Source organism: Prinia subflava, chromosome 9, assembly GCF_021018805.1.
Source record: "Prinia subflava isolate CZ2003 ecotype Zambia chromosome 9, Cam_Psub_1.2, whole genome shotgun sequence".
NCBI lineage: Eukaryota > Metazoa > Chordata > Aves > Passeriformes > Cisticolidae > Prinia > Prinia subflava.
This window is the reverse complement of record NC_086255.1, coordinates 14342911-14358965: the sequence shown is the minus strand read 5'-3', so window position 1 is coordinate 14358965 and position 16055 is coordinate 14342911. Positions and strand designations below refer to the sequence as shown.

Genomic DNA, 16055 nt, shown 5'->3' with positions numbered 1-16055 from the left:
GTGTAAGGTGCAGATATAGAAATGTGCATTTCCTGTTGGCTGCTAGAGCAGAAGTTCTGCCTTGGTAAAGGTACTCTGCCCTTTAACTCTCAGACATATGTCAAGTCTGTATTATAAAATCAAGGTAAAAGACATCAGTGAGGAAAGTAGGGATGGATAAGCTGGAACATGGCTGAATCCAATAGTGGCGAAATTTGTGATGACAGAGGGTCTCAAACAGGGAGAAACTTGGCACATAAACATGTGCATTTTCTTTGGCTATTTCTGCCCAGAAAGTTTCTAGGTCTGTTTTAACAGCAATGTAATAAATGGGCTTCTAGCATCACAGGGGTTAATGTGATTCTGTTGTTATAAAGCACCTAACATTTAAATATTTGTGATTTTAAAACAATGAGAAAAAGCACAACATGTATAAAACTTTTGGAGTTTCCTTTTAATAACACTGTTTGGACCCCTTCTTTCTGGTCCTCTCCCTTCACCTCTCTCCTAACCACTCCACCACTCCCTACTCTTCACCTCACCTCATATTTTATTATACTGCCACGATATTTAGAAGGCGACAAGGAAAGAAAAATATCCTTTGAGAAATGTTCCAGAATGCATTAAGAAAAAAACTAAAAAAACCAAAAAAGCATCACATTTTCAAATCTTTTAAGAACAATCCATTTTAAGGGATGACTGTACTTTGGTCCCAAGGGCCAGCAGCTTCATACAAAGGCAGATTCCATACACATAAATCACCTTCTCCCTGGCACCAACTCACTGCAAGAGATGGAAATACATACACTTCAGAAACAAATTTCTGTTGCACGTATCTTTAGATGGATAAAATTAAATAGATTTTATGAATATCAGGCCAAAGTACCAAAAAAAAAAAGGTAAGAGAGCAAACAAGATATATTAAATCTATTCCTGTTTAAGGCAAACAAAGGCAGTAGCCAGATAACTGACAAATTTATATCGTATTATAAAACCCCAGCTTCATTTAGGACTTCTCAATGGGTATCAGATCATATAGACATATATGATAAAACTCTCACATACATCACCCTCCCCCTGGCTATCCTCACCAGTTCACTTTTACCTCTGGAATGGAACTAAGTGAAAGATCACAAACATGCAAATTTCCTAGTATGCAACAAAAATAGGACTTGACTTCTACATTAAATTACCAAATTAATTAACTGTTCAACACTGTGAAATAATTTTATCTGTTTCCAGATATTCTTATCCCATTCTCTTACACAAACTGCTTTCCTCAAAAGAAGTTATACTCGAGGATGTAAAAGCATCAGGACAATATATGGGACTGTTTTAACTCATGGCCTTTCCAGCTTAATAATAATAGAGAAAGAAACTTCAGGATTACTCATATACCTTTAAAAAGTTATGGTATATGGTAACTATTAAAGTAGCATTTATTGTATTTTGAACATTATTTGCTATGAGAGTTCTATTTTCCATAGCAGGTTTTTTTCACCCTCCTCTTGGGTTACAATTTCCAGTTATGCCAATGCATCAGTTTCATCCAAAGAAGTTATCATTTGGAACAAAAAAAAATGTTATGGCCACTCTAGATGAATATATAACATGTATTATCATGGACAATTAGACTAATATTTGAGAAATATTTGAAGACTTTTCATTGCTAGAACATTTATCTTCTCCATACTTTGCTCTCCCCAGCCATCTGTCCCAGACCTTCCAAGCCTTTGGTGCATTTTATGTAGGCTTCCCCTTAAGGAGTTTCTTCCACTAACTATTTTTTCCTTTTTCTTTATTTAAGAGTTTCAGAGAAAGCATGTATAAATATGTATATACATATAAATAATGGAGCAGGAAACCTGTTTCTTATTCTTTTTTTCCTGCCACTTTGAGTGAACACAGTAAGCTAACCAAGGCGAAAGGGTTTCCAAAAACCTTTATAACAAGAATCACCCTACCTTCTTGAATAATGCTCTTATTTACAAATTAGCAATGCTATGTTAGATGTCAAATCAATAAAGAATATGTGAGTTTTAAGACATGGAAATAAAGCTACTGAAAAATATCTTTTGTTCAGTCTTTCTTCAACTCTTTGTTTGATTTGGCTAGCTTAAATGCCAAACTCTTTGGGACATAAGATTTTTGTGATCTGTTTTTAAAACAAGACTCTTACATCAAATAAACAATATTGATATATCCTAAACTGAATATAGGCATGAAAAAGACCAGACTGGACGTGAAAAAAACCACAGTAATATAATAACTCTGAAGAAATTCCAGTGGACATGATATAAATGAATGTGACACAGAAGTAATTTTGGGACAGAGAAAAGTGGGGCAATGCTGCTTTCAGGGGACTATTTAATGTTTGTGAAGTCCTTTGAAGATGAACACCCTTCATATGTATTATGGCTATGGATCACCACTGGAGTCATGTAGCCTTACCCTGAAACTGAGAATCTGAGGAATTTGAAACTACCTCCAGTTCAAAGTCAGAAGAAAGGCTTAGACATAAAAAGTATGAAGAATCCTATATGATAAAGAATTGATACAAGCTACACACTACCATAAATTTTCTTCATTTCTATTACGACAGTTTAAAATTACCTTTCAACTGGTGTATCTGTGGGTAAAATTTGTAAAAAATGTCAATCATCAGTGTACATCTTGGACTTTCCTTTGAATTGATGGAGGAAAAAAAAGAAGCGATGCTACTATCAGAAACTGATGGCATTTATAACTTCAAAGTATATTCTGCCCAGGGATACCAAGAGACATATTGAACTGAGAACTTCCAGGATAAAAAGCATAAAGTTTTTAACACCACTTGACATGAAAGAACAAAGTACATAAGTAACCTACCAATATACTGTCCAGTAGAGAATCCAATCTGCTAATTCCTGAAATTTCAAACTGTATAAGTTTACATTGTAAAAAGTAGCAAAATAACTTCTCCACGTGGCCCAAATTTCAGCAACTCAGTCAAAAAGTTTATAACTAATTTTTCTGTCAACACAGAGGAAACAAATGATTGCAAATCGTCTTATTCCCTGAAGTTACACTTTAACAACCCAATCACACCGATGGAAAAAAAAAGTAAAATATTGGTTTCATACAAGAATTCCCAAGTATTCAACCACAGAATCTAAAATGAGAAAACTACATTATCCTGAAGTGACATGACTCGTCCTTGTTGGGTCTACACTTCAATGCCTACTGAGAGTGAAATGATGAGAGTAGATCCCATGAATTAGTGATTCAACAGCTGTATTCTTCATTAAAAAAAAAAAAGTAATTCCCTTTCTCTACCCCATCCCCAAATATAAAGCAAGAGATGCATGTTGCAAATCCATAAGGACTAGAATCCCTTTTAACAAGATATGTGCAAATACTTCGTGAAGTTACAGCTAAGTTTTTTCTTTTGATCCACATCAAGCACGTGGATCCTGTTTCCAAAGCAGTAAAATACTAAATAAAGACAGTGAAACAGGGTCCAGAACAAGAGGGGTTTTGTTTGTTTTGGGGTTTAATATAAAATAAAAAGGAGAGAATAGGTGCTTTATCAGCTTTTATTTTATTTCTAGTGTGATTGTTTATCATCGGGAGCATTCAGACCGTACTGAATAGCTCTAGTGTTCATATGATTTCAAAGAAACTCTGCAGACTTCCCCACCTCATAAGCTGGAAATAATTGGTCCAAACATGTCAGGAATAAGCATTTCTTCTATGACTTCACACTAGTTTGTAGTCACTGTGTGTGATCGTGTCAGTTCAGTACATCTACAGCAAGGAGCCCAAACCATCAAGCTCAGACAAGGCCCACGGTCACTCAGGTGAAAGAACCTGAGCTACCAAACTCAAGCCTCAGTCAAGCTACCAAATCATAACTTCCAAATTTGCTGATAGGTAACATTACTGAGCATGTAAGTGAGAAGTTACACATCTACAGCTTTGTCTCTTAATAGCTTAAGAGATAAAGCAGAGGTAATTCCCTTCCATCTCCGCAGAGCAGTTACCAGAGTTTGGCTTCGATCCTGCCTTCCAAAATACCATAGCACTAAGGAACCAGCAACCCTATATAATGAATAATCTGCCCCAAACTCCCTAAAACGTTTATTACGTTGTTTCATTACAGTGCTACTGCATCTGAAAGTATATTCTTTTATTCACTTCTATATTTCTTAATTGTTAAAGCAATCCAAAAGGTTATGCTCCATATGTTAAAGATCTCTTTCTCTCTGTGGGCCCATAAAACTGAATGGAAGCAGGCAGCATCTACTAGAATATTCTCTTTTGCCTGCGTCTCCTGTGCAGCTACAAAAACAAATGTAAGAGCCCTAATACTTGAGCTCATTATCATTATTTTCTACAGCTGGCAAATCCCACCAGTGTAACTTAATTCATAAAATCCAGTTTCGCCTGGAAAATCTTTGACACATTCAATCAAATTGTCACCTGTATGTTCCAGCTACTGAAAATTATGAAAAAAGATTTTATTTTTTTCCTACAATATTTAGCCTTAAATTTACTTCTGGGAAAGAAAAAAAAGGGGAAAAAAATTTAAAAAAACCCCAACCCAACATCAAACGCTTCTCAAAAATGAGGAGAGAGACTGTAAGAGGAAAAGGGATAAGTTTACATGATACATGGTACTGTACTTGTCCATGTGAAATACACAAAAAACACACAAACTGTATCTTTTATATCAACTAGGGCAAATTAATCAGCTCTCAGGTCAAGAGGTATTTGCCATTAAGTTTAAAAAACCCAGCACAGTACCTTTCTAATGAGTTTTGAGCAAGTGTTACCTGAAATGAATGTGTTTAGGGTGATAGGATCAAGTTTGCTACTGTGCCTTAAATCATATGTATAAGCAAGCAAATCCTCCCACCTACCACTTCAAACACACCACCTCCACTGTTCATCTTTCCTCACTTCTGTTTCCAATTCAATTTCTTTTCACTGCAGTGAATACATACTTCTGTTGATCCCATGGTCAGCTGGATTCATTGACTGGTACTTACCTCAGCAAAAGTTTCTTAAAAACCTAAATAAGACTCTGCGAATCAATGTTTAAGAGGAAAAACCTTTGCAGACATGCTGAGTGTGAGAGTTTCTACAGCTCTTTAACCAAGAGGAAAAAATAGTTCCTGCCTCCCCAAGACACCAACATTTTATAATTCTGGTGAGTACCGCCTCTAACTACATAGCCAGTTGTACAAACTATAGAACAGTGAATTTATCACTGAGGTTAAAACTCACATTGGTAAGTAATGTAACACTCTAAACCAGCCCATTAAAATTTAGGAGGAAGTGCAATTATTCTATCTTGTATAGAAGCAGAAGTTTCCTAAATAAATAATCAGCATACAGATAATCAACATCAAGTCACTCAACAGTTATAGCTATAGTTATAGCTAAAACTGAACTGGAGCATGCACAGCACATCTGTACATTTACAAGCACAAGCTCCCCAGATGTTATAAATTACTATCTTTACCAGTTGCCTCCTGAAAGTGTTGACTTAAAGGAAATGCACTGAACAGTGGAGATGTTCATAGCAGGAATTGTCAACAGAACTAAATTCAACAGTAAAAGATCTGTTGATACGTGTATGATCTAAAGGGTAAATGTCACAGAGCTGTTACTGCTTGGGTACATTACAGGGACATTACTTTCAGCTGTACTTGAGCTGAAAGTACAACCACAGAAAGTTCCACTACCTTACTTACAACATACTATTTATTCAAGTTTAGCTATATGCAACAGGCAACAAAGTATCATAACCTAATTCCTAGATAAAAACAACAACAACGAAACTGAACACTATACCCTGAAGTCACTTTAAATTACCGGACAACGATAATGAAGATCTGTGAACGATATTGGAGATCTGGGAGTGTCATATGGCTGTACAGAAACTCATTTTAAAAAAGGACACATCAAATTCCAAACTTTATTTAGGGGAGACGAGAGAGAAAGGGAACTCAGTTAATGACACGGCACTCCAGAGGGCAGCTCAGCACTACCGATACCATTCATTTCTTGCCCGGACGGTGTGAGCCCGTCCCGTCGCTGGAGGATACACGAGAGCTCCATCACTCCTGCCACCACTGACATTTCCCAAACCGCAGCAGCGTGCAATTCACACCGGGGAAAGCCCAGCTCCCCCACTCGGACCCAAACGCCAGGAGGAGTTTCCCAACTGAGCACGAAAAAAGAAAAAAAAAGAAAAAAAAAAGAAGGAAAACAAGCCGGACTTTTTACCAGCCGGGTCAGGGCTGTGCACGGCGCGGCGGGCGCGGGGTCCCCTGGAGCCGCGCGTCCCCCCGGCACCCCCTGCCCGCGCCAGGTGCGCGCTGCCCGCGGGCCGTACTCACAGGGACACGGTGCGGTTGGGCAGCACGGCGGGCTGCAAAGTTTCCACCAAGTCTCCGCCGGTGCAGACCACTTTGATGCGCAGGGCCGGGCGGCCGGGCCCCTTGGCGCGCTCGGCGGCGCACAGGCAGCGGTCCACGATGAGGTCGGGGCAGTTCCTGCTGCCCCCGCAGAGCCCCAGCGCGGCGGCCAGCAGGCAGAGGCGGGGGCACAGCCCGCGCATGCTGAGCCAGCGAGCGGGAGCCGCCGGCTGCCGCGCCACGCATGGCCCGCGCCCGTCCGCGCCGCTCCGCGGGCCCCTCCACGCCTCCTGCGCCCACCCCACCCCGCCCCGCCTCTCTCGCTGCGGCCGGCTCCGCTCCGAGGGACCCCCCCCTTCCTCCTCCTCCTTTCTCCGAGGAGCCGCCGCTCCTTTCCTGCCGCAGCCCGTGCGGCCGCGGCGCTGGGCGGACCCCGCGGCGCTCAGGGCCCCCCTCCCGCCGCGCTCACCGGGCGCGCCCCCCGCTCCGGCACCGCAGCCCCGCAGCGCCGCTGCCCTGTGCCCGCTGCCCCCTGGCCCGCTGCCTGTGCCCGCTGCCCCGCTGCCCCGTGCCCGCTGCCCTGTGCTCCGTGCCCTGCGCCCGTTCCCGGTGCCCGCTGCCCCGTGCCCGCTGCCCTGCGCCCGTGCCCGCTGCCCGCTGCCCGCTGTCCCCGGTCTGTGCCCTGCGCCCGTGCCCGCTCCCTGAGCCCGCTGGGGCTCCGCGCTCCCGGGGAGCCCGCACGGATGCGCCAAGGACGCGCCGCCGAACGGAGAGGCGCGGCCAGCCCGGGCACAGGGCAGGAAATCGGGAGCTGGAAACGCTGTGTGGGTCCGGGGTGTAGTTTTGAGAACAGCCACCTTTGGTAGCGCTCTTGAGAAGCGTGTGTGCTAAGTGCTGCTCGCACCTATGGCTATGGGAAAGGGGCTTGAGGATACGGGCAAAGGTCAGTGTAGACCAAGAGAAGGGACGGTCCAGCCACTGCCACCAGGAAGGGTCCGTGTTAGCTGACTTCGGACACCTCAGATAATGCTGTGAAAATAACCTAGAGCAAAGGTTCGATGGGCAGTCAAAGACACTTCACCGTCCAGGACGACGAGCACGTTTCTTTTCTACTTGTACTTCTCTGTCATTAATGGCACTCAGTGGCTTTGGAGCATTCTCAGTACTATTTTGTGATCTGACTAGTAACTTCTAGGGTAGATTTTCAGCATCAACTGCAAGCTATCCTGTTGGGGTTCTTTTGCTGGAAGTGAACAAAAAAATTCCACGTTGTGGAATTGTAACAGCGACTTCCATTTTTAATGGCCTTTTACTAAAAGAGCAGGTTCCTTGCCTTCACTTCCTGGACGGAGACTCACAATGCACATTTTCATTGCAGGATCTAGGCCAAAGTTAGTATTAGTCTGCCTTAACTATAAAGCTATTTTAAGAAATTACTTGGGGTTTATAAAATAATATTGTATTATACCCCCTTAGGGAAGATTTGTCTTGCCCATTTACAGTGCCTGTTACTGCTGTGTTCTAATATCTAATTGGAGCCTTTAGGCACTATAGTATTAATAAGAGATAGAAGGGGTAGTGCCCTTGTGAAATTCAAGGCTAATAGGAATTTTTTCAGGAACAATCTTTTTCTGCACAGTTGTTGATTTAAAGAATCATAAATATTTCAACCTCTGCTCTTTTATTTTTAAAAGCGAAGTTGTGTAAGGCTTACTGGCAGGCAGCAAAATGGATTGTATTTCATGAGACCACTCAACATTTCTATGATGTTATTTATCATAAAGAAACCCAATGTATTTAATTTTGAAAATGTTCTTTTAGCTTTGAAAAATTCTGTCTCATCCACACTGTTTTTGAAAGTGCAAGTGAAGAATACGCATTTATTAAGATGGTAGCATAGATTTTGTTCAGTGTTAACCTTGCAGAGAAGAAATGGAAGTTTTCAGTAAACTCAGCCCTTAAACATATGCTGGCAGAATTTTAACGTTTTTTCTACCTCACAGATGCTGAAAGTTTTTTTTAAATAGTATTCCATTAGGGAATAAGAAAGTTTGCAGTCACATTGAAGCCTGCCATCAAATTCTAGGGTAAAGGCAGAAAAGGAATTATTCAAAGTATTAGAGCCAAAAAATAAGAGGAAACTCCCCTCCACTTCCTAATGTATCTTTTTTCTTGCTTTGTTACACATAAAGACAAAAGGTTCAGCCATCTTCACTTTTCCTCACTGACATCTACAAATATCAAGAAGGTCAAACTTTTATTATGATTTAAAAGCACAGATGATGGTTTCTGGCCCGAGATCTCACAGTCTAAACAATTGCCCAGTCAATTAAAAAAGGACCTGAGCACCTAGAGAGCTCAGAGCTGCTTCAGTTGTCACCAGCTCAGAACATTTACTGCTGGCAGCAGCTAGTTGTTTTCACAGGCTGTGAAAGATACAACTTCCACCCACTCCTGTTATACAAACAACTCAATTTCTCATATCCTAGGGCAGCATTACAACCCCAGACTCCTTTGTAAGAAGGGTAGAAAGAAACTTGTGGCACTTTGATTTGAAAAGCAGCCAACATTGCAGTGTGCTTGGGTTCCAAAGTGCCAGTTTTAGACAAGCTGTGTGCCCACAGCTCTGGAACCTTTGGACACTCACACAGCAGACAGCATGGGATAGGTCATGAGCTCCTTATCTGGGGGCTGGTGTGTGCACAGAGAGAATTACAAGTTTATTGTCAAGTCAGAGATACTTGGAGATTTTCAGTGTCTGTGCTGTTAAATAGAACTGAGAAATTTTTCTAATTCATATTTGAACTTATACCCTTCAATTTTCCCCAAATCTTTCTAAATCTAGCTCAAAGTTATTGCCCACGTATATTGAAAGGACACACTTTAGGATATCTCTCCTTAAAGTTTTCCGTCTTGGTTTGGTCTGAAATCAAAATGTGATATGTGCTGGTCTACTTTTTCACACAAAGCCAAACACAGGATCTTAAGAAACACTTGAGAAGTCCTAAAATGCCAAGTTCTGATTACATGAAGATCCTGGCTGACAGAAACAAGTCCAGAGATTCACTTGAAACATGAAAAAAAATCTAATTTTAACATTTATATACAGTTATATTACAGTATTTGAGACAAATTTTATCCTGCTGCTAGAAGTGTAACTTTTTAAAGGGAATGTAAATTAATTTCAGAACATATTGCTAAAATAATAATAGCTGGAATGAATGTGAACAACGTAAGAAGGAATCAAAGGTTCAAGATACAGGTGATTCACTGAACTACAGGTTTACATTTCATTTAGATCATGTTCCCAAGCACAAAACAGCAGCAGCACCTGCTCAGCATCACAGGACATTGCACAGCAATTAAGTAACAAGAATGTGTTATACAATAATAGGAAATATGGGGAGGCAGAATGTAAATAAGAGAATTTGTATTTTGTCAGGATTTCAAAATTGCATGTTAGTATTGGACCAAAGCCATGGAAACTTGAATAACCACAAACAGGTTTTGGTCTTGGCTTTTATTTCATTTCTTATCCAGAAGTTGGCATTCTATCAGCCCTCTAATTCCTTGAATATTGTCTCTTTAAAAGTAGTGAAACAATGCATCATTTACTCCATTTCCTCCATCACCTCAGTGTCCCAGCACTTTTATTCCACCATGACTGTATCTCGTGCTACTCATCACACCAGCATAGCACAAATGTCTGTAAGCCTTTGCAATAGAATGATTAAAAAAACAAACCAAGAAATTATTTGATGCAGAAAAAAGATAGGTAAAGTAACTGACAGAAAAGAGCATGTTTCCACTGGGATGCTTGGAATCCTATAAAAAGATATTATTTAAAAGGTGATAGAAGAAAGAAAGAAGAATGGATAAAAATATGCAGTAAAACATTCATGTAGAAAGAACCCAAGAATTTTTCCCTTCACACATAATTAACTAATAATATATCAGTATTAGAGGTGAGATAATCCTGGTCCATAAACAGGCTCAGGTAAGGCACTGGTGATATCAAAACACGGAGAATAAAACAACAGAAGCAAAGTTGTTCAGGTTTGCTACCAACCACTGGGATAACTGGATAAAACTGGGTGCAGAAACAGACTCAGCAAAACCATCCTGATGTTATTTAACAGACTGAGTAATCTTTTAAGGAAGTGTGGAAACTGAGTCATTCAGGGCTGGAGTAATTAGAGCAGGGAATCCTATGGGGGAACAATGCTGTATTAGAAAGAACTGACAAAACAGGATTTCCATATCTGCTAATCTGCATCAGCACAGTCAGAAACACCTCTGTACTGGTTTTATATTAACAAATTATAATATAAGAAACCTTCAAATATCATTGCATTGCTTCCCTACTGCTTATATTACTCCAGCATATTCACATTTTCATATAATATCTGAAATCAAAAGGGAGCACTGAGTCCTCACAGGGCACCAGGTTTCCAAAATGTTGCATTGAACTATCATTGAAATAAGGAAGTCCTTGAAGTTAGAGACCTCATTAAAAAAACGTGGCTTTATTTGCTTTAGCAGAGACCAATGTAAAATTCTGATCAAAACGAAGACTATTGCTCTGAAATCATAAACAAACAGTAATTAGCTATCAGTGGGGAGTGGAATAATTTTCACAAAAATATCAACAGAGAAATAAACGATATTTGAAGGGGAAAAACTCAAGTGTTGAATATTTCTCAATACAAAGCCAAGTTTTCCTCCAATGAATACTTCAGGGTTATTGTCAAATAATACAAAGTCCCCTTCCCACAGAAAAGTCATACCTACAAGGGAGTGTACATCAGTGTAAATTTTTGATGGCCACCAAATACAACTCCAGCTGTTGCCGAGACCCTCAGCTGTGTCAGAGAACATACTGAAATTCTTCAGGAATACTGTTGATGGCACATGTATTCTAAGGTTCTAGCCTTCATCTCTTCATGCTGTTTTATTTACTTGTGCAGTAACAGAATAACAACACTTTTGAATGGTCAGCCAAAGGAAAAGCAGCTTTTTTGTTTAACTTTGTACCTTCTGAGGTCTTACAAGGGGCAAGGTTCAGACTGCAAAACCGTGCTGAAAGCTGAAACGCCGTCCTGCAGGAGTCAGAGCAGAAAGTGCAGAAGGGATGGCAGCTGCCTTCTGTCCCACAGATCCAGGCATCTATTCCTGCAGGAATGCAGGGCTTTCGGGAGAGCCACCCTCGCTCTCACACGTGGTTCCAAGATAGGACATATTTTTGGAGGACATATTTTTGGATGTTGATCTGCACATGCCAGTGCTCCTCAATATTTTTCATTCCTAAGACACATGAAAATTCTGACTGATTTACCAGCATGCCTTGCATCAGAGAAAAAGGGTGAAAAAAAGAAAAATGTAGCACCCTGAAAGCAGACTATTTTTTTCAGGTAGAGAGATATGTCAAGTTTTATTTTCCTATCATAGAAAAGTATTTTTTCTCTCTGTCATCTCCCTGCATTAAGAAGGTCAAATGAGTATTTTCCACACCTTCCTGAATAATGAAGATCTTTTAATACCCTCCTTTATGCTTCTATGGTGTCAGATGAGCCACTCTCTTCACTGCAGAAGGGACAATATGGGGGTGGACATTCTAAAGTCAGAAGACTTTAGGCAAAAGTCAGATATAAACAGCAAAAGCAACACGTACTTGTGCCCATGACAGAGGGGTCAGAACTAAATTATCTTTAAACTCTCTTCCAACTTTAGCCCTTCTATGATTGTATGATTCTGTTACTTTATTAATGGACTTTAAATACACTTTAAAGTAGTCATTAATGGAGCTTAGGTTTGTAAAGTGGTCAGATAATGCCAGGATGATTTCTGTCTGACAATAGCTCTGGACATCACTTGGTCCAAGTTCCAAATAAAGCAGCTTTAAAACTACATTTGGTTGCCCAGGGCTTGTCCAGTGATATTTTGAATCACTGCACTGAAGAGTGCAGTCCCTTTAGTTTGGCCATCCTTGCTGCAAAGACTGTTTTTTCCTTTACTCTTAGAATATATTTCTCTTGCTGCAGATTGTATCTATTCCCTCTTCTTCTTTTGCTGTGTACCTCTGAAAAAAAAGTTTATCTTTGCCATCTGCTCTTCAGCTACCCATTGAAGAACAGATGATGATAATTGAAGACAGCATTAAGATCCTCCCTTTTCCTCCTCTTCTCCAGGCAGAACAAACCCTGCTCTCTCCTTTACAAGTCAGGTGCTGCAGCCCCCAGCAACCTTACTGATGCTCCAACGAGGTAAAACCAGTTCATCAATATATTTTTCTGCCTGCCTCTACCATCTTGTGACAATATATGAATGGTGCAAAATAAAAGTAGTTATTGCTTCATTATTTCTCTTATTAATCAACTTAATGGTGAGGATTTCCAGCGAGCTGACAGGTTATGTGCCATCATTCGTGCCGTGAATTAAAAGGACACATTAACCTAACCCATATTTCATTGCTTGGAGTTTGTTCTCTTGTAGCAGAGAAAGAAAAATAGAGATTTATAATCTGAAAGACAATGATTAAAATAAGAATCTCATTATACAATAAATGCTTAAAGTAGACAAATGTTGCATGGCCTTTTCCGTTTCTATCACTCACTTATGTGGAATCCAGTCAGAATGCCAACAGTAGCCTGATAGAGAAGGTTCCATGAATAGCTAGTGATTCTAATTACTTACTAACTTGTATTTAAATGGCCAATTGAAAAGACAGGGGAAAAAAATCCAAATACTAAATGAGAGTTTTTTCATACATGAACACTGATTTAAAAAATAAACTATACTGTGGCTTGAACAAATTTTGTAGAGGATTTAAGTGAAGTCATATTTTGTGGGCAAGATAGAAAGTCCATTGGTGGAAATACTGACATGAACAGCCAACAAATTCAATTATCACTAACAGCTGTGCAACATTCTGCTAATGTCAATAATCCTGCAGTAGAAGGATTATTATCTGTAAAAACAAATTTCTGTCCCTGTTGCCTTACAAGCAGAAAGTTGCATCAATTATTTTCTGTCCCTTTATTCCCACTTTAATTTCTTTTCCCACTTCAAACCACTTGAAATTGTGTCATTCACCATTATGTATTGTTTCCTTAAATATCCTTTGGAGAGCTCATATCTTCCTCAAAAGTGCTTTAGAAACTGACCTTCTCTTCTGCCAGGTGGATGCCTTCTTCCCTCTGTTTCTGTCTTTAGATTTACCCGTAATTCTGGACTTTGCTTTTATACTTCCTATGCATTCCTAGTGGCCATCATGTTTTCTAAGATATCATGCCCGTTTATGCCATCTGGCTGGGTTCTTTCTTTGGAAAGAAAAACCTTCAGTGTTAAATTGAAGTGCTGTGTAACTAAAAGTTCCATGTACAGCAACAGCAGCAAATGTCAATAAAGAGATCATTTAAAAACAGTAGAATTACAGGAACACAAAATAAAAATTATATGTATTTGCAAATCTTAATTGTTGTTAAGTGTAGCAGAAATGATTCAAGGATATATTAGTGCTTTTAAAGGGCCCCACCTACTTCTGACTCTTATGGTATCAGGCCTGAAAGCAGAGAATATTCCTGCTTCCTTAAAATTTGGAAATGCCAATGTCCAAAAAGCCTATTGTGAAAACAATTATTTTAAAAATCCTTTTAAAACTACTATTCTTTATGCTTTTCTTGTAATATGTGCTGCTTTCCCAGTCTTTCCTAACCTCTCTCTTGGTATGGAAGCACAATTGGAACACTGAATCACACTGGAATGGCAGCAATTGGTGTGTGTGCCGTGTTAATTGAGTTGGGAGACATTCCTTACCAGATGGATATGGATTTTTGTGAATGCATAATGGCCCTTTAAGAAGCTTAAGAGAAAAGTATGAAACCTTTTACAAGCAACATTCCAAAGCAGAACTGCCAAAAGCAAGTGCACATAAATAGCTCTGATAATTGGAGCCGTATTCCTGCACTCAATCCTGCTATGAGCAGGGCTGCTGACCACACACCATGGCTGGATTAGCCACCTGGGCTGGGCTGGTGCTCAGGCTGCCCTCATCTTCCACCAAATACCAGAACCTCTGGGATGTCCTCTGGGCCAGAGCTTCAGCATTTGTCACCCAGTGTAATTTCCCACTGCCCACACACAAGTGGGTTTTTAGATCCTGCAATTGTTTTAAAAGCAGCTTAGGTTGGTGCAAAGACCTGGCCCCACCAGGTACACGTCTTCTCCAGGCACAGCAAGCCCTTCCCCAGTTCAAAACAAAGGGGGAAGGTGACAATAAATCCTCAGAACAGAGGTAACTCAAGGGACAGACACCTGAAGTTTACATTCTTCTATGTTGCAATGGCGGTTTTGATGTGACTCTGGTGAAGAGTCATCTACATAATACATAATAATATTCATTATCTATTTTCTTTATCTACATTTTAAAAAACATGTGTATGACATATGTTTCTCATCGTTAACTGTGACCTTTGTTTATTTATAGTTTTAAAACCTCTGACTACTGCCAGACACTATTAAAAATAAACATTTTAATTGTTTTCATGTTTTATCCTCCCCTCCCCTTTCCACCCAAATCTGACAGGATGAAACATTGTTTTTGCTTGGGATATAGCTGCTTCTGCTGCAACAAGAAAGAGGACTAGAAGGAAGTTGTATACATATTATCAGAGTAGTTATATATTCAACAGTCTGGAAACAAAGCAAGTGCCATCTCCCAGCCCTCTTTAAGATAAATCTCCCCATTCCCAGGCTCTGCCTTCACCTGAAGGTGCAGAAATGAGAACTGAGCTTCTCTCCTGCCTTTAGCTCAGCCAGACTGAGCTCTTTCTTCCCAGCAGCACAGCTCAGTGCGAGAGGCCATCTTCATTTCCCATGGAAGCACATAGCTGGACTCTTCACTGAGAGCTGGGGTTTTGTTTCCACAGGCATATGAAAAGCCTTCTGCATCGAAAATTAATTGCTTTAACAACTTCAAGCTTTTTGAGTTTGTTTGCTTTTTGCCATTTGCAGTTTTGTTTGTTTGGGTTTTGGGGTTTTTTGCACAGTGTTAAGCATTTCATCACAGACCTAGTGCAAAGGGGTACAAAATACCAGAGAAAAGTTAAACCACAGCTTTTTCCAGTCCTTCTGATCAGCTGGCTTTTCTGCTCCATTACACAGATCAATCTTTTCTGTCTTGGGGGTAGAAAGCCATGTTCAGGGAACCTTCCTAGCATCATGGATTTTACTGCACGGAGTCCATCTCTTTACCAGCATTGCAGAGCCTCAGTCTCTTAGGTGAGATGCTGGGAAAAGGATAGAAACACACTAGGTAGTAAAGGTGCTTCTAACCCTCCTGCAGGATTATCTGCAATTCTAGGTGTACAAACCAGAAGTTAAGTTCTTTTTATGGTACCTGATATACCTCTTTTTCTGGGGTGTTCTCCTTTCTCAGTCAACAGCAATGACCAATGTCTGAGAGAAACTGATTCAAGAACTGATTCAGCTGAATCAGTTTCCTGGTTTGAAAAGGGACTATGTGTCACAGTTTTCCTTTTTTCCATTTGATTTGTTTGAAATCAAATCTCCTTAGGCAAAACCATTCTTAGTAGGTGTGCCTGGCACAAGGGACCCCAAAAAGGGTTGATAGCAGTTTTTGCCCAGCAGAATAGGAGCAGCATCACATAACAG

The 16055-nt window shown here is 40.3% G+C and overlaps 1 protein-coding gene across 1 annotated transcript in view; it reads right to left on the bottom strand.

The window, feature by feature from the left end:
* The window catches only part of LOC134554726 (adhesion G protein-coupled receptor A3-like), a 253447-nt gene extending 246747 nt beyond the window's left edge, over positions 1 to 6700 (bottom strand). The window contains exon 1 of the mRNA XM_063405559.1: positions 6366 to 6700. Coding sequence (XP_063261629.1) covers positions 6366 to 6586 — 221 coding nt within the window. The 5' untranslated portion in view covers positions 6587 to 6700. The remainder of the gene's footprint in view (positions 1 to 6365) is intronic.
* Positions 6701 to 16055: the final 9355 nt, after the last annotated feature.